General features: G+C 42.2%; 1 protein-coding gene across 2 annotated transcripts in view; it reads right to left on the bottom strand.

The window, feature by feature from the left end:
- The window catches only part of SLC25A39 (solute carrier family 25 member 39), a 38,643-nt gene extending 23,627 nt beyond the window's left edge, over nucleotides 1-15,016 (bottom strand). Inside the window, exons 1-3 of one of the 2 annotated variants that reach the window (XM_060781121.2) lie at nucleotides 14,728-15,016; nucleotides 1,022-1,127; nucleotides 548-607 (exon numbers count right to left, since the gene is read on the bottom strand). In XM_060781121.2, coding sequence (XP_060637104.2) covers nucleotides 548-607; nucleotides 1,022-1,115 — 154 coding nt within the window. In that variant the 5' untranslated portion in view covers nucleotides 1,116-1,127; nucleotides 14,728-15,016. The remainder of the gene's footprint in view (nucleotides 1-547; nucleotides 608-1,021; nucleotides 1,128-14,727) is intronic. The other variant, XM_067470072.1, reaches the window with a different exon arrangement.
- Between the last annotated feature and the right edge of the window lie 3,584 nt (nucleotides 15,017-18,600).

Raw genomic sequence — 18,600 nt, 5'->3', positions numbered from 1 at the left:
GCAATGTGCCTGAAATTCAGCAGCCAGTGCCAAGTGAAACTGCATATTTCAAAGTCAGGAAGGTTGTTCAACAGTTTGGCGGTACCATTTTTAGATAAGACATTGAGAAATATAAGAGACGGGTGTTTAATATGTGCAAAGGAACTGACACAATAGGGTCAGGTCCCATGAAGAAAAGAGTTACAAACCATACAGGCAAAATTAAGGCACTCCAGTTCTGCTCAGCATGGCACATACATAGTCCATATTCACTCACAATTGAATTTCATGGAATTTCATATTCAAGAAAAGCAGTCAGTATAGTATGCTGAGATATTACTACACAGACATACACACATACAGACATTTATTAATAGGAAGGACAGGATTTGTACAAAGAATGTTCTGTATTCCAAAGCTCTTTCAATCAAGGAAGACACTAAAGGCTTTTAGTTAAGATCCAGGTTCCTGCTGTTCTTCCTTCTGTAAACCCAGAGGGAATTAATCGTGGCCAACAGCATTTTCCTCCCCATTGGCTCTTGGTGGGCTAATAAAAATAATAACCTACCTTTGGAGAATGGTGTCCTCTGAGCCTGTAGTCGGATCTTTACCACATCCAAGGGTGTGACTAAAAATGAACATCAAAATGTTTGGTTACAATTTCTGCTGTGTAGGACTGGGTAGTATGGCAAGGCGACATATTATGTGACCAAAGTCACATAATAGAAGTTCAGACTACATGTCTGGGTCAGAACACCTTCACTACCTTCAACTGCCATTTCACTAGTCACTGAGTGGGAGGGAGGGAGGCAGATAGCAAGACAGAGCTACATCATGTCTCATCTATGTGTTACATGTTATTTATTTTATGTAGATTGCAAGCGTGAGGGCAAATTAATATTTTGCAAGCCACTCTGAGTGCCTTTGTGGCTGAAGAGCAGGGTAAAAACTCTCTAAATAAAAATAAATACATGCTATGACATGCATCCACAATACTCAAAGTAGTGCAGAAGAAAACACAGAACAAACAATGGATACTTACCAAACAGAGAGGTGAAGAGGGCCCCTGTCCCAGATGCCAACATCTGCTGGACAGGGGTGATGCCCGCCATACCTACAGATGCACTTTCAGCCATTATGCAGTTCACCTGTAAAACACAACATTTGTGTCTTGCAGAGCTACCAGCAATCATGTCTTCAGCAGTCTCAGACTCAAAACAGTCATGTAAAATTAGACTACTGTATCTACTCGTGTAGGGGTCCCCTGGTGGCACAGTGGGTTAAACTGCTGAGCTGCTGAACTTGCTGATCGAAAGGTTGGCGGTTTGAATCCAGGGAGCAGGGTGAGCTCCCATTGTTAGCCCCAGCTTCTGCCAACCTAGCAGTTTGAAAGCATGCAAATGTGAGTAGACCAACAGATACTACTTCTGCGGGAAGGTTATGGCACTCCATGCAGTCATGCCGGCCACATGACTTTAGAGGTATTTATGGACAATGCTGGCTCTTTGGCTTAGAAATGATGACCACCACCCCACAGAGCTGGATACAACTAGACTTCATGTCAGGGGAAATCTTTACCTTTTATACACTGAGGGAAGATTTTGGGGCCCAAAATTATAGAGTTTGACATAATATGTGGATAAGTCAAGACTTAGTCTGTGGAGGAGTGAAAGCAGCAATGCCACCACCATTTCCCTGCCCAGGAATTTAAAAAGGCCAGAAGAGGTGCCATGGCAAAGAGAGTAGAGGAGGCCGGTGCTTCTTTAGGTTCTATGAGGGTGAATTAATCTCTTGCCTTTCACCATTCTATTCAGAGAAGAAATAGTTTCTAAGAGTTAAGCTACAGTACTCATTGCTCACCAATGAATAACTCATGCCAGGACTTTTGGGTCAATTTTTAAACTAAAATTTCTAGACATGTATAAATACGGAAGAAACAATGAGCAGGAGTATAAAGGTTATATACAGTACCCCAAAAAACCCATTAAGAGCTCAAGCCTGGAAGTACTTTGTTACGCAAATGTACAATATGCACAAAATAGTCTGCAGATGAAGAATGCAGACCAGAAGTAGAAAGGCAAGCAAAGAGCATTTATTTTATATATTTATAACACAGATCCTATCTGCTTAATAAAACAGAATCCCTCCTGCCTAAACATGGCTTACAATAAGCATATATTCTATCCTAATAACAGATTCACAAAACCATAGCCTAATGTTAAATTCCACTTAAAATAACCAGTAGCCAAAGAAATGTGTTCAACTGAAATCTCAGGGAGTTTTTAAAATCTAATAAAACAACACTTTAAAATCTAATAAAACGATACAGCCAATCATATCTCTTTTGGGAAGGACTTCTATATGTGCCCCCAATGAGAAAATAGAGGGTTTCTACTACCCCCATTTATGCTTTCACTGTGCTGAGCCCAGAAACACCGTCAAGGAATAAATTTGGTCCTTTAGATAGAATGCAAAGCTGTATCATTTGTATTCATATCTCCAGATCAATAGACTCAGACTACCTCCACTGTGACTAAATTAAGCTTCAGATTAATTCACTACAAACTGGCCTCCAAGCCACAGAATCCCTTGGAAACAAAGGTATAGATTTGTGTCACCTAACATGGCATCTTTGGATTACTTCCCCCGGATATTTCATATAGATGTTAAACAATAAACTTCCTCATCTAGGCTGAAAAGCATGACTACATACTGTTTTCAAAATGGTCACAACACTTGAATCTGAATTTGGAAAGACGATTGGGCTTCTTCCAGAAAATGTCACAATTTTGTCAGTTACAGATAGCTAGGGTAAGACAACACACTAAAATGCATGTTATTCATTCACTTTTAATATATAGTAGGCCCTTGATATCTGCTGGTGTTTGCTTTCAGAATCTCTTATGGTTACCAAAACCCATGGATACACAATCTCATACAGTGGCATAATGAAATGGAACATCACATGCTAATATCAAGGTTTTTTGTGGACTAGTGGTGAATGGTGAAATTCATGGAGAGGGAGGAACTGCATACAAAATCATAACACTGTTCCACATATATTAATTCACAAAAGAAACTGGATCTAAGTTTGTTTGATTAACTTTACAATAAGTTGGTGCAGGATCTGTTTTCTGAAAAGCGCCATTGTCTGTTCTGTACTGCTGCAACATGAAATTGGCTTCAAATTTGGATGCCACAGGCAACTGCCCTACATTATGCACAGACAAGGCTTAATGGTCTCAAATGTACTGGCACGTTCTTTGCGCAAAACCCCTTTGACCACTATCCAATTCTGCAGCAACCACTCCCAACTGGGATGCTTTTTCATCCAGCCAGTTTTAGCTGACAACTATTATCTGCCGAGCCACAGGAAAGGGGAGTAGCTGCTTATACATCTTATACAATCAGCATTTCAGATGGTGGAAGGAAGATGTGATAAGCAGGAACTACTTCATGCCTTGCAAAAATACAAGTAAAAAACTACCAGCTCATTGTGTGTGGAACAAACATTGTTCCGGTTGCATAATTTCAGAGGGGACTGTATCATTAGATTAATTACCAAACTGGCCTTTATTATTATTATTTTGGACAGAGAACCTGATTACATAAGAATAAACTGTTAATTGTACTGCAAGAAGAAAACTCTTATACTCCCTAATGAAGCTACATTCAGGCCTCCTTATTCACGGTCATTTCTGCAGCAGCAAAATCACCTCTGTCCCATATTTTCTCAGTTCTTGCAGCGTCATCCTCCAACAGCACTTTATAGTGGAGTCAGGGGGAGGGTGCAGAACTGTTTTCATATTATTCTCACAGCAACACAGTGAAATAGATTGTGCAAGGCTTTCAAACAATCCACTACCATATTTAGTTTAGAGCTAATCTCAGCCATCCCCCTTTCTCCTTTCTTTCGTCTGTTATCTCTCATAGTCTCTGCTATATAATATAATAATAATAATAATAAACCTTTATCTTTATTTGTACCTCGCCACCATCTCCCCAAAGGAACTTGGGCCGGCTCAGAGAAGCACACCAAGTACCACACATAGACAACAATACATAAGCACAAATACAATGACACAAGTACAATTAATAGGGCGTAAAATCTCATCAATAAAATCACAAAAATTTGAAAACCATAAAATTCCTAAAAAGCAATGGAACTCTTCTTCTATGGTGATGTGTCCAGTCTGTTATTTCAGCACTGGGGCTCCTCTCCTTTGTATCTGTCCTGCTTGTGTATCTCCATCTCTTTAACATATATTAATTAATACACACATACACACACATGCATTCGAAAAAGGTATACAGTTAGTTCTCTACATTCGCTGAGATTATGGACAAAGGGTTCATATGAAAGTGAAAAACTCAATTTAAAAACGCTACTTTATTTTTGGTGAGAGCATCTCTATAAGAACCTCCCAGTCCTCCAGCACAATTCTGTGGTCAATGCTTGCTGACTGCTGAAAAGAAATGCACTGCAGGACCTAGAGATTCCTAGATAGGTGTTCTCTCTAGGAATCCCTTGGTTCTCTACTAGGATTTATGGTCAATTTCAAGTGCAAGTTGACTATAGAGTTGCCTCAGGGGATCTACAGATTCTTAGAGAACATTTTAATCAAATCCACAAAAGTCAAGCCTGGCAATGCAGATGGCCGGTTGTGTAAGGCTGCAGCATTATGTCATTCTCTCTTTCTCTCGTGATGAACACAACGGCCACTAATACAGTTCTTTATCTCCTTATCTTGGAGACATTGAAAACAAAGGTATAGAAATGTCTGAGTACAGTGCCAACTACCTCAAGACATTTACGGCAGCATTACAGCACCACCTGGAATGCAGGTGGGCATAATTGGCAGCTTATCCAAGAGCAACTTCTACTCGCCATGGGTGAGTGAGCACCCAATTTAATCTTCTTCATGCCAAAAGCAAACAAATGAGCAGAAATTCGACAAGCTCTGTATTGATCTAGGATATGAAACTCAGGGTACTTCCAGCCTCTACAATTCAAATCCTTTATGGCGGACCAGTATTAGGCAGCACACAGGCAAGCTCTTATCTCCTGCAAGCACAACACTAAATGTAACTGACAGACACACTTCATTTTCACATTGAAATGCAGACTACACCCAGCCCCACCTGGAGGTGTCAGCATGCATCACATATGCTAGCGGAATTAATACTAATACATTGCACACACATGTACTTTGGAATTAGCAGGTGCTGCACAGCAGTTTTTTTACAAGGGGATGAATGAAAGATTAGCAACCGTTTTCCATTTTAAAGATAAGAATCAAAATCCTAATTCTCACTGAGGTGGGAAATCAATGTCTATGCTATAATACTTTAAAGTGCAGATATGGAAAATACCAGACTAAATGCTACTTCAAAAAAGAAGCCAAAAAGAAATTATATGCCAAGAGAGAAGTACTGCACTTTTGTCTTTTCCTGAAAGTTACTTTTGCAAAAGCATTTAACATAGAAGCACCTAGGTAACACCTCACCACACAGAGAGAGATGTAGCAATAACACAGCCCAGAGACAGGTATACCACCCCTTTACTAAGGCAGTGAGGATAATCAAGAGAGGATTCAGTCAATCATCTGGTTCAATATCAATTGTATAAGTGGGGCAGTCCGTATTTTCTTTTTTTAATGGCTGATTCAGCTAACAACAAATTAGATAGGGAGAAAGTCTCATACATTTCCTGGACAATCTTTGCAGTTGTATAACTACTTCCATTCTTAAGGCTATGATCTTTTCTTTAAACCAGAACACCTTAAGCTATCTGATGGAGTGTGACAATAATATTTTTCTCCTATGATGCCCATACCATAACTGTGCTTGTTGGGTTTTTTCTTCTTTTCTGAAAATGTGCCAGGGACTTTAGTCAACAGTTCTGGACCACCACTTTTCAGCAACACTGTTTTTAACAGTACAAGTGGTTCTCTAAATATTCAGACAGATATATATGGGGGTGCCATTTTCATAAAGTATCACTGGAAACCAAAGGGATAAAGCTGCCACAAGTTTGTGATCTTACTCTGTCCACCTTCAATTTTGAAGAGGTTTAATGCATAAAACCTAAGCAAAGGAAATCCCTTCCTCCAAAGGGAGGCAAGACTTGAGTTCTTCCTCCCTCTCAGACTCCCCCTACTGAACAGGCAAAGAAGACCCAGCAACACCAAGACTCCAGTTACTTTCAGCCCCATATAATTTCTTTAACCTAGACAGGAAAAGGAAACCAGTCCAAACACCACACGGCCTGTGCAGTGTGGATAAGATTTATGTACAAGATTTATGTATTTCTGGAGAAAAGTTCTAGTCTTGCTATTCTGAAATGGGAAATGTTGTAAATTGGAGCGACATGAATTGAGACTTCCTTGGAACTAAACTTTATAGTCTAAAGGAATGTGATAGAAACTTGTGTAGTGTTTGTGTTAACTGTATCAAGCACGTCACTGAAGATCTCAGCTCAGCCTGAGGAAGTTACTGGATAAATTTTTCAGCCTTGTTTCCAGATCTGCAATGCAGAAGTTATGACTATATCAGTCTACACTGCACAAATGCCCTAATCATAAATTATTGATTACATGGATGACTTTAAAATTCTTGAGAAAATGTGCAGAAAGTGAGTACTAACAGTGAAGCATTAGTATGAAAAACTATATAAATTATTTACTTCTCCTGCTTTTTCATTCATAAGAACTGCTAATATTAAGTGCTATATACATAATTTGCTCTCTCTTCTGTTTTCATATCTGAATTTCTCAAAATTATTGCTCAGCTCTAATTCTTGATGAACAGGGGCTATAGCCTGGAACACACACATTTTATTTTGCAAGAATGAACCAGAAGTACAGAATCTGAGTGTGCTTCAATGTGGAGGCGGAGGCTGTTGTCTGTATCCCAATTTTGTTCTACCTTTTCCCCTATCTACAACTCACAAGAAATAAAATACAAACTTGCACCTTTGAGGCATTTTCAAAAGCAGTACCAGAGACATATGTACAGTTTGTCCTCTATCTCCACAGGTTCTGCATCAATGGATTTAACCAACCACAGCTTGAAAAAACAAACCTTGATTTTGCCATTTACATAAGAGACATCATTATATTACACTACTGTATATACTGGAACTTGGGTATTCCTAGACTTTGGAATCCACAGGAGAGGGTCTTAGAATCAAATTCCAGTGGATACTGAGAGCCTATTGAGTCAATGATTAGTTGCATAGGTGAACTTACAGTATGTCAAGAATAAACACAGAAGTTAATTTATCTGCCTCACAATAGCTTAGTGTACAACCCATAATTATCACAGAGCCTTGACCTTTATTCCCATTTTACAGATGGGGAGTCGAGGCCAAAAGACAGCAATTTGATGGTTGTCGAATGGTGAGAAACTTGGTATCTTTGTCTTTCCCTTCTGTCTGAATCTTGTCCCAAAATGTTATTTTGCTATCCTGAAAGTTTGGTTGTACTCTTATAATCATCTGAGAGTGCAAGTTTGGAAATGGGTAGATTTGAGTATTTCACTAGGTGGTCGGGACTCTGAATATATTATAAATTGATAGTATATGGGAAGAGGTTTGTAGACTCCTCACAAGTAACAGAGAACCACAGATCTTACTTGTCCCTTCTTCAGGTCACTGTTCTGCAGCTGAACCACTTATCTACAACCTATCAGAAAGAATCATGTAAACAAAATCCCTCAGTGCTATAGCAAAGGCAAAACTGGCAGATGACCTTAGGCATGAAGGTTACATAAGAATCTGTAAGATAGCATGTTTTATGACAGCTTTCCCCAGTTTGATACACAGCTCACAATCAATGGACATTGGTGATGGTGTCTGAGGGTTATGGGAACTGTACTCCAATACTGTCACCAGACTGCGACAGTTTCCCCCACTGTCTGCATACTGAAATCCTCTATCTAACTTATTTATTTATTTATTTATTTACAGTTCTTATATTCTGCCCTTCTCACCCCGCAGGGGACTCAGGGCGGATTACAGTAACACATATATGGCAAACATTCAATGCCAGTTTGACAAACAACGTTTAACAGACAAATACACCGAGGCTATTTAACTTTTTTTCTGGCCGCCAGGGGAGCTGCTGCTTTTCATCGTCCATCAACGACACCGATGAAGTTCTTCCGCATTCCACATTCCCCGGAGTCTTTTTTCTTTATGGCCTCATAAATTAGTTAAATTTAGCCTCCCACACAAGGTGGTACCTTATTTTCCTACTTGACAGATGCAACTGTCTTTCGGGTTGCAAAGATCGACAATGGGCTACACAATGGCTGGACACCCACTCCAGCCCGGGCTGGCTTCGAACTCATGACCTTTTGGTCCGAGTGATCTTAATGCAGTTGACACTCAGCCAGCTGCGCCACAATCCCGGTTACTAACTTACTGTTAGAAGCCACTGAAGATACAGCAAGATTGCTGCCCTTCAAAGAATTTGGATTACATTTCTCATGGGGCTTTGTTATACTGACTAGGACCTCTGGGAGCTCTAATCAAAAACATCTGGAAAGCCTCAGATTGCCTATTTTACTTTTTTTTAAAAAAAATCACATAATTGCCTCCGCTTATGACTGAAACATGAATGAGGAGATGCCCTGTTATGGCCCTCCCATAGGGATTTTGTTGATCACTGTGTAAACAGAGCATGGGGCTAGATAGGGTTTTAATCTGATCAAACAGGAAGTTCCTATTGTCAATAGTCCATTTATTTTCCTAAGTGGTTGCCTAAAAACAATAAAAGTGATTTGACAGAGCTATCCATACAGTTTAGAGCTGAGCTAGGTTTTGAAATGAGCCTGCAGCTTAACACTCCTTGTCTGCTGTACCTCATTATTCTATGGAGTTTCAGGAATTGTGCCACATATCTATGAGGCATTCCTTTGGCATTTGGAAAGTGTCTGTTTGTACTATAGACATAATGAAATCTTCTATTGGGTAATCCTGGAAAAAGCAGGCTTCCTAGCAAAGTCTTGTAGGACCTTCATCAATCCAGTTTCTTAGCTGCTTTTGGGGGGGGGGGGGATTATAGGTTAAAAAGCCCTTTAAAAGATTGTGACTAAAAGTTGCAATCCGATTGAACACTTAGAATCACTCCGGACCATTCTCTGACCTACAAGAAGCACTGCCTGAACATCAAACAAAAAGTGGGTGCTAGAAACAATATCATACAAAAGGTGACTGGCACAACCTGGGGATCACAACCAGATACAGTGAAGACATCTGCCCTTGCGCTATGCTACTCTGCAGCTGAGTACGCATGCCCAGTGTGGAACACATCTCACCACACTAAAACAGTGGATGTGGCTCTTAATGAGACATGCCGCATTATCACAGGGTGTCTGCGCCCTACACCACTGGAGAAATTACACTGCTTAGCTGGCATTGCACCACCTGACATCCGCCGGGAAGTAGCAGCCAATAGTGAAAGGACCAAGGCAGAGACATCTCCAGCTCATCCCTTGTTTGGGTATCAGCCAGCACGTCAATGACTTAAATCAAGAAATAGTTTTCTTAGATCTACAGAGACACCTCAGCAAGCAAGAGTTCAAAAGTGGCAGGCTCAAACCCAGCACCTCAATCCGTGGGTGATACCAGATGAGAGACTCCCCTCTGGGCACACAGAAGACTGGGCGACTTGGAAGGCGCTGAACAGACTGCGCTCTGGCACCATGAGATGCAGAGCCAATCTTAAGAAATGGGGCTACAAAGTTGAATCCTCGACATGCGAGTGTGGAGAAGAGCAAACCACTGACCACCTGCTGTAATGCAACCTGAGCCCTGCCACATGCACGATGGAGGACCTTCTTGTGGCAACACCAGAGGCACTCCAAGTGGCCAGATACTGGTCAAAGGACATTTAATCAGCTACCAAGTTTGCAAAATGTGTGGGTTTTTTTATCTGTTTGTTTGTTTTGTTCTGTTAGAAATGTAAAACAATGTTCTGGTTGCGGATGACACGATAAATAAAATAATAGAATCATAGAATTGGAAGAGGGCCATCCAGTCCAACCCCCTGCCAAGAAGCAGGAAAACTGCATTCAAAGCACTCCCGACAGATGGCCATCCAGCCTCTGTTTAAAAGCTTCCAAAGAAGGAGTCTCCATCACACTCCGGGGTAGACAGTTCCACTGCTGAATGGCTCTCACAGTTAGGAAGTTCTTCCTAATGTTCAGATGGAATCTCCTTTCTTGTAGTTCAGTGATTCTCAACCTGTGGGTCCCCAGATGTTTTGGCCTTCAACTCCCAGGAATCTTAACAGCTGGAAAACTGGCTGGGATTTCTGGGAGTTGTAGGCAAAAACACCTGGGGACTCACAGGTTGAGAACCACTGTTGTAGTTTGAGTGCTTCAGGTGCAAAACTGGATTCTACAAAGTATCCATGGCTGATCAAACAGAAGGAGAAAAAGTAACAGAGTATATTTGCTTTACTTAAAATAAACCATCTCTCTATGTGGCAAAGCTCCAGATTTTGTTCACATTTCTGTTTACTGCCTCTGCAGTAGTGCATACCATGGAACAATCATTAGGACTAGAGAATTAGGGTATGTGAACACTAAAACTACTGAGCGTGTTTATCTGAAAAACCATTTGAAAAAGCAATTAATTTTACAACTTCCTCTCAAAAGAATATTCCACAACAGTGCAGATTTCAAGACACTTGTTCAACCCCCCAACCCCCCGAAATGTTTCAGATATTTTTAAAAAACCTGGTTTACTCATGAATTTCAACTGGTTAACCAAATCCCCATGCTAAGTCTATGAGATGCAAAAAATTAAGAGTCCCTCCAGAACTGCAAGCACTATCTCAAGCAAATATTGACAATTTATTCACACTGTCATTACTTGCAGCAATAGCCGATGTAGCGAAGCAACCAAGTTGGGGAGGGGGGGTGTTGAATGCTCTCATTAAGGAGGCCAGACTTGGGGGAGGTGGTTGACAGGGGCGGAGCTGCAGGCTATTGAAGGCTGCTCTGCCCCTGCTGTGCTCTTTGATTCAGCGTGAGCTAGGAAGCAGGTTTCAACCCCCCCCCCCCCGGCGAAAATTTCACACCCCCCCCCCAAATTTCAACCCCTCCCGAATTTTTTTTCTGGCTACGGCCCTGGATGTACCTCCTTTAGCCAGCTCTACTAGCCACATTACTCAGGAAATTAAACTTGCTCCTTACTGCTGTACCAACTCTATACAGAACTAGGACATGTGTTGTCTGCAAGCTCCTAATCCTGCAATCTTAATAAGCAAACCTCCACAGTATTTCTCATTTCCACAATGTGTGTCAAGTGCTACTTTGTTGACTTTCGGAGACCCCAAAGTGACACTAACAAATCATTTTCTTGCCAATAATCAGAATGGGGGTTTGCTTTCACCTTCTTTTGAATGCTGTGTCAAAGAACAATGTTTCTTAGGGCTTCTTCTGAGCCTCAGAGGATGCAACTTGTCCAAGGAATTCAGTGGGGAATTGAAAGCTGTTCTCCAGAATCCTAGTCTAACACCCAAACCAGTGGAGCCCCCGGTGGCGCAGTGGGTTAAACCCCTGTGCCGGCAGGACTGAAGACTGACAGGTCGCAGGTTCGAATCCGGGGAGAGGCGGATGAGCTCCCTCTATCAGCTCTAGCTCCTCATGCGGGGACATGAGAGAAGCCTCCCACAAGGATGATAAAAACATCAAAATCATCCAGGCGTCTCCTGGGCAACGTCCTTGCAGACGGCCAATTCTCTCACACCAGGAGTCACTCCTGACATGACAAAAAAAAAAAAAAACACTACACGGGGCTGGCTTTCTAAGTATATCACTTCATGAAATAGCTGAAAACAGTATGTACTTATATTTTTTCAAGACATACAGAATATATAAGATTAGATTCAGTTATACTCTTACACATCCTACTACTAAATCTAAGTTAGTGGCTATGCTGGAACAAAGAACTCTGTAAATTATTAGATAGGCGTTCTTAGAAGCCAATAGATTCATGGTGAATAGGTTTAATGAAGGCTATTTAAACTGGCAGCCTAATGTGTTTGTGTCCTTGTGTTCAGGGACTGCATACTCTGAATAACTAACATAGGGAAGAAACAGGGGAAATTCATTGCTCACATATTCTGCCTGTGTCCTTCTTTGGTTTATCTAGTTGGCCACTGTCGGAACCAAAAGGGTTACAGTGATGTGTTCTTCCTCATTTCTATTTCACAAAGTTCTTATCAGAATAAGGTTTATCCAAGGTCCCATAAACAGCCCCTCCGCCCCAAATACAGGATTAACAGAGTGAAAAACACAGAAGGCTCCTGTCCTTTTATTGGTTCTATTTTCTCAGCCAGTGTGACCTAGTGGTTTGAGTATGACTCTGGAGACAAGGATTTGATTCCACAGTCAGCCATAGAAACCCACTGGGTGAGCTTGGGTAAGTCACATAAGCTGGATCTGCACTGCCATATAGTGCGGGTTGAATCTGCATTATAAGGTCAGCGTAGACACATATAATGCTGTTGAACTGCACTGAACTGTTTTATATGAGTTAACACTGACATTATTATTAATAGTATATTTAGTTATATCCTGCTTTTTCTCTGCATAAGGAGACTCAGCACGACTAACATTAAAAGCAGTGTAAATCCAGCTATGCTATCAGTCCTAGAAATCCCGGCTATATGTTCCAAGTTCAATGAAGACAATTACTATAGAAACAGATTATGGATAAGTTTAATGGAGTCTTCAACTACTGAACTCTGTGAGTCAATGACCACCAGACTGGCTTTCTCTTTTTAATAGATTTTATTGTATTACTTTTATGTTTTAACTATTCATAACTATTGATTTTGATATGTATTTTATTGTGTTAACTTGTAGATATCAAATATGTACTGCCCTGAGTCCCCCCCCCCCCCCCGGGGGTTGAGAAGGGCAGGGTATAAATACCCAAAATAATAAAATAAATAAATAAATTAGGCCCCTTCCACACAGCTTAATAAAATCCCATATTATCTGCTTTGACCTGCAATATATGGCAGCGTGGACTCGGGTAACTCAGTTCAAAGCAGATATTGTGGGATTTTCTGCCTTGATATTCTGTGTTATAATGGCTGTGTGGATGGGCCCTTAGAGTCACCATAAGTAAGAAACAACTTGGAAGGCACATTACCACAACTCTCAGCCTCAGAGGAAAGTAAAGGCACTCCTTCCTTGAAAATATTATGCATGAAATCCCATGATAAAGCCACCATACATCAGGAAAAATGTGAAGCCATGACACAAGAAGAGCACATCCCAGGAGGTGTTGCCTGTCACCTGAATATGCGACATACAACACTTGATGAACCCCTATTCTATATACATACATAAATCAGATCCCTGCTGATCTTGGAAGCTAAGCAAGATGGGCCCTAGTTAGCACATAGATGGCTACCAGATGCCGCAGGCTGTATTTCAGAGGAAGGAACAAGCCAAGCCATCTCTGAATATTCCTCACCTGAGAGAAAAACTTATGAAAAATGCATTAGGTTGCCATGAGTCAGCAGGCGACTGAAAGGCACATGTGCGAACAAGATCTGGTCCGGGTTTTATATATTATATTATATTATATATAAGCTGTAATGATCCTGTTACAACTGCTCTATTTCTATTCTACTATTCATTCTATCCACCTTTTTGACCAGCCTATCCTTTAAGTCGTTTACATATTGATCCCCTCCCCCAAAAAAATGAGATTAGAGGTACCTGTGTTGTTGCTTATGATGCTTGCTTTTATAGTTTATGATAATGTTGCTTTTATACTGTTTTATATTTTGCTGTTCCGTTTTTAACTGTATGTTGTCTGGGCATGGCCCCATGTAAGCTGCTCCAAATCCTTTCGGGGAGATGGAGGCAGGGTAGAAAAATAAAGTTATTATTACTATTATTTGAAACACAATAAGATGAGTCCACAGCAGACACTCTGCTGGCTGTTGATTTGGATCACACGTCGGACACTTCTCAAGTGTCTAGGACTGTGTGTTATATCGGCGAATGATGTGTGCAGATCCCAGTAAGGTGGCCTTCTGCAGCTGGCAGATGGTAATCTTGTCAGCACCGATTGTGTTTAAGTGCAGGCCAAGGACTTTAGGCACTGCACCCAGTGTGCCGATCACCACTGGGACCACCTTTACTGGTTTGTGCCAGAGTCTTTGCAGTTCGATGTTTAAATCCTCATATCGTGTCAGCTTTTCCAGTTGTTTCTCTTCAATCCTGCTGTCACCTGGGATTGCAACATCGACAATCCATACTTTGTTTTTTAACACGATTGTGAGGTCAGGAGAATTGTGCTCTAGAACTATGTCTGTCTGAATTTGGAAGTCCTAGAATAGTTGACATGGTGGTATTATTATTATTATTATTATTATTATTATTATTATTATTTGCCCACCAAATTCTGCAGGTTTGAACTTCCTGAGCTTGGGAAAGGTGGCTTTTTTGGACTGTCATTCCCAGAATCTGGGAATGACAGTCCAAAAAAGCCACCTTTCCCAAGCTCAGAAAGGTTGTCAAGAAATAATATATTTTAAAGGATGGAACCTGTAAAACCTTCTCAATTATCAAAGAAAACCTTTTGAGTCACCAAAAGTCGCCAGGCACACAACTATGAAGATAACAACAAAGGCACACAGAGACACAAACAAGGCCCTCCAAACATCACTTTGCTTCCCTTGCCCCCTAGTTTACCTCTCTTCTCCAACTCACCTTTCCTCACGTACTCAACGTTGCCATGTGCGTGCCTGCGGCCTTCTCCCCCGGCCCAGCGGCGGAGGCCTTCAGGGGAGCCTGGAGAAGAAGAGGAGCGGCAGTGCCTCCTCCAAGGAAGCCCATTTGCCGCCTATTTCCTTCGGAGGGGCAACCAAAGGTCGGTCCGCTGCTAAGAAACAGGCCTAGTCGGCCGGCCAGCCAAAGGCCCCGCCTCTCACACTGAGAGGTTGTTTTCGGATTGGCTGACGGAGTCTGCGGCTGAGCCGACAAGACGCCAGCATCCCGGAAATAGCGCTTTGGCAGTACTTCCGGACTGGGTGGCGCAATGGCTCATGGGATTGATGAAACAGCGAGGTGCAGGAGCGTTCCCTGGATTGAGGACTCTCAGAGTGCATCCAACGCCATCGCAAGAAATGCCATACATTACTATAGAATTAATGCAGTTTGACACTACTTTACCTTCCATGGCTTCATGGTATGGAGTCATGGGAGTGGCCGTTTTACAAGGGCTTGTGCCTTCTCTGCCAAAGAGTGCTATGGCAGTTAAGGTAAAGGTAAAGGTAGTCCCCTGATATTAAGTCCAGTCATGTCTGATTCTGGGGGTTGGTGCTCATCTCCATTTCTAAGCCGAAGAGCCAGCGTTGTCCGTAGTCACCTCCAAGGTCATGTGGCCGGCATGACTGCATGGAGCGCCGTTACCTTCCCACCTGAGTGGTACCTATTGATCTACTCGCATGTTTTCGAACTGCTAGGTTGGCAGAAGCTAGGGCTGACAGCGGAAGCTCACGCCGCTCCCCGGAATCGAACCTGTGACCTTTCGATCAACAAGCTCAGCAGCTCAGTGCTTTAACCCACTGCGCCACCGGGGGCAGTTAACGTGGGGTCAAACTGCATTAATTCTGTGGTGTAGATGCATCCTAACAGGGCATCTATATCTATCTTATCGATCTATAAATGCTCTGTGCATAATGAGTTCCTTAAAAACAAAAGAACCAATGAACGAAATCACACCAAATTTGGCAACAAAACGTCTCACAACACAAGGAGTGACCATCCCTCAAAAAATTATGATTTTGTCATTTGGGAGTTGTAGTTGCTGGGATTTATAGTTCACCTACAATCAAAAAACATTCTGGACCCCACCTACCATACAATTGAACCAAACTTGGCACACAGTTCTCCCATGATCAACAGAAAATACTGGAAGGGTTTGGTTGGCAGTGTCCTTTGGTATTGGAGTTGTAGTTCACCTACATCCAGGCAGCACTATGGACTCAAACAATGATGGATCTGGACCAAATTGTACAAGAATACTCAATATGTCCAGATGTGAACACTGGTGGAGTTGGGGGCAAATAGAATCTTGACATTTGGGAGTTATAGTTGCTGGGATTTATAGTTCACTTACAATCACAGAGCATTCTGAACCCCACCAACAATAGAATTGGGCCAAACCTCCCACACAGAACCGCCATGTGGGCCACAGCAACGCGTGGCAGGTATGGCTAGTGATTTATATGGTTCTTTATATGAGGTGATTAAATATTATCTTGGTAATATTACCTTGGTACCAGGCATGTAGCGGTGGGGGGGGGGGGAGGGGCTTGAGGGGCTTCAGCCCCCCCTCCCCAAAATTCTCAGGGTGTCCACAAGAAGGCCTTACTGATTTATTATTATTTATTTATTTACTTCATTTATATACCACTTTTCTCAGCCCCCAGGCAACTCAAAGCAGTTAACAACAGCAAAATTCAATGCAAAAACATCACAAAACGAATATGGGACAATTAAAAACAGTAGCATCATCAACGATTAAACACCAATATAACAATTAGTGTCTCATCAGTAAAATCTAGAATCCAATCTCGTCCATTATTCCATATTCCTATATTTAATTACACTGCTTAATCGAATGCTTGTTCGAACTTTCCTCCGAAACGCCAACAGGGAGGGGGCCGATCTGATATCTGTAGGAAGGGCGTTCCACAGCCGAGTGACCACCACTGAGAAGGCCCTGTCTCTCGTCCCCGCCAGGCACACCTGTGATGCAGGCGGGACCGAGAGCAGGGCCTCCCCAGATGATCTTAATGTCCTAGTTGGTTCATAGGAGGAGATGCATTCGGAGAGGTAAGTAGGGCCAGAACCGTTTAGGGCTTTATAGGCTAACGCCAGCACTTAGAATTGTGCCCGGTACAAACTGGCAGCCAGTGGAGCTGGCACAACAGAGGAGTTGTATGCTCCCAGAGTGCCGCTCCTGTTAGCAACCTGGCTGCCAAATGCTGGACCATTTGAAGCTTCCGAGCAGTCTTCAAAGGCAACCCCACCTAGAGAGCGTTGTAGTAGTCTATACTGATACATTATTTAAACTGTTACATTTATTCATATCATGATCTGATCACCATGCTCAGTATATCTCATATGCATGGGGCTATTGGGATAACGATACAAAAGGTTTGGTAGGGTAGATCCTCAGCCCCCCCCCCCAAAACAAACTCAGCCGCCCCCCCTCCCCCCCGAATCAAAATCCTGGCTATGGCCTGCTTAGTACAGTTACAATGTACCACGGTGGCACAGTGGGGTTAAACCCCTGTGCCAGCAGGACTGAAGGTTCGAATCCGGGGAGAGCGCGGATGAGTTCCCTCTATCAGTTCCAGCTCCTCATGCGGGGACATGAGAGAAACCTCCCACAAGGATGTTAAAACATCAAAACAACCGGGGGTCCCCTGGGCAATGTCCTTGCAGACAGCCAATTCTCTCACACCAGAAGCGACTTGCAGTTTCTCAAGTCGCTCCTGACACGACAAAAAAAAAGTTACAATGGATGTCTCCTGGGACCCTTCCACACAGCCCTATAGCCCAGGATATTATGGCAGAAAAACCCACAATATCTGCTTTGAATTGGGTTTTCTGAGACCATAATCCAGTGTTTCTCAACCTGGGGGTCGGGAACCCTAGGTGGGTCGTAGGGGGGTGTCAGAGGGGTCGCCAAAGACCATCAGAAAACAACAGTATATTCTGTTGGTCATAGGGGTTCTGTGTGGGAAGTTTGGCCAAATTGTATCTTTGGTGGGCTTCAGAATGCTCTTTTATTGGAGGTGAATGATAAATCCCAGCAACTACACCTCCCAAATGTCAAGGTCTATTTTCCCCAAACTCCACCAGTGCTCATATTTGAGCATATTGAGTATGTGTGCCAAGTTTGGTCCAGATCCATCATTGTTTGAGTTCACAGTGCTCTCTGGATGTAGATGAACTACAGCTCCCAAACTCAAGGTCAATGCCCACCAAACCCTTCCAGTATTTTCTGTTGGTCATAGGAGTTATTTCTGCCAAGTCTGGTTCAATTGCATCATTGGTGGAGTTCAGAATGCTCTTTGAATTTAAATGAACTATAAATCCCAGCAACTACAACTCCCAAATGACAAAATCAATCCCGCCCCCCAACCCCACCAGTATTCAAATTTGGGCGTATTGGGTATTTGTGCCGAATGTGTTCCAGTGAATGAAAATACATCCTACATATCAGATATTTACATTATGATTCATAACATTAGCAAAATGACAGTTCTGAAGTAGTAACAAAAATAATGTTGTGGTTGGGGGTCACTACAACATGAGGAACTGCATGAAGGGGTCACAGCATTAGGAAGGTTGAGAACTACAGATAATGTGGGATTTTCTGCCTTGATATCCTGGGATATAGGGCTGTGTGGAAGTGCCCCTGCTTGTCCAGTGTTTATTTATCTTGTCAGAAGCAAATTGACAATAATAATAATAATAATAATAATAATAATAATAATAATTTATTTATATACCGTTCTATCTCCCCCAGGGGTGGGTGGGGGGGGACTCAAGGCAGTTTCCAAGCAA

Source organism: Anolis sagrei, chromosome 6, assembly GCF_037176765.1.
Source record: "Anolis sagrei isolate rAnoSag1 chromosome 6, rAnoSag1.mat, whole genome shotgun sequence".
Classification (NCBI taxonomy): domain Eukaryota; kingdom Metazoa; phylum Chordata; class Lepidosauria; order Squamata; family Dactyloidae; genus Anolis; species Anolis sagrei.
The sequence above is the reverse complement of the archived record's forward strand: the minus strand, read 5'-3'. Positions and strand labels throughout refer to the sequence as shown.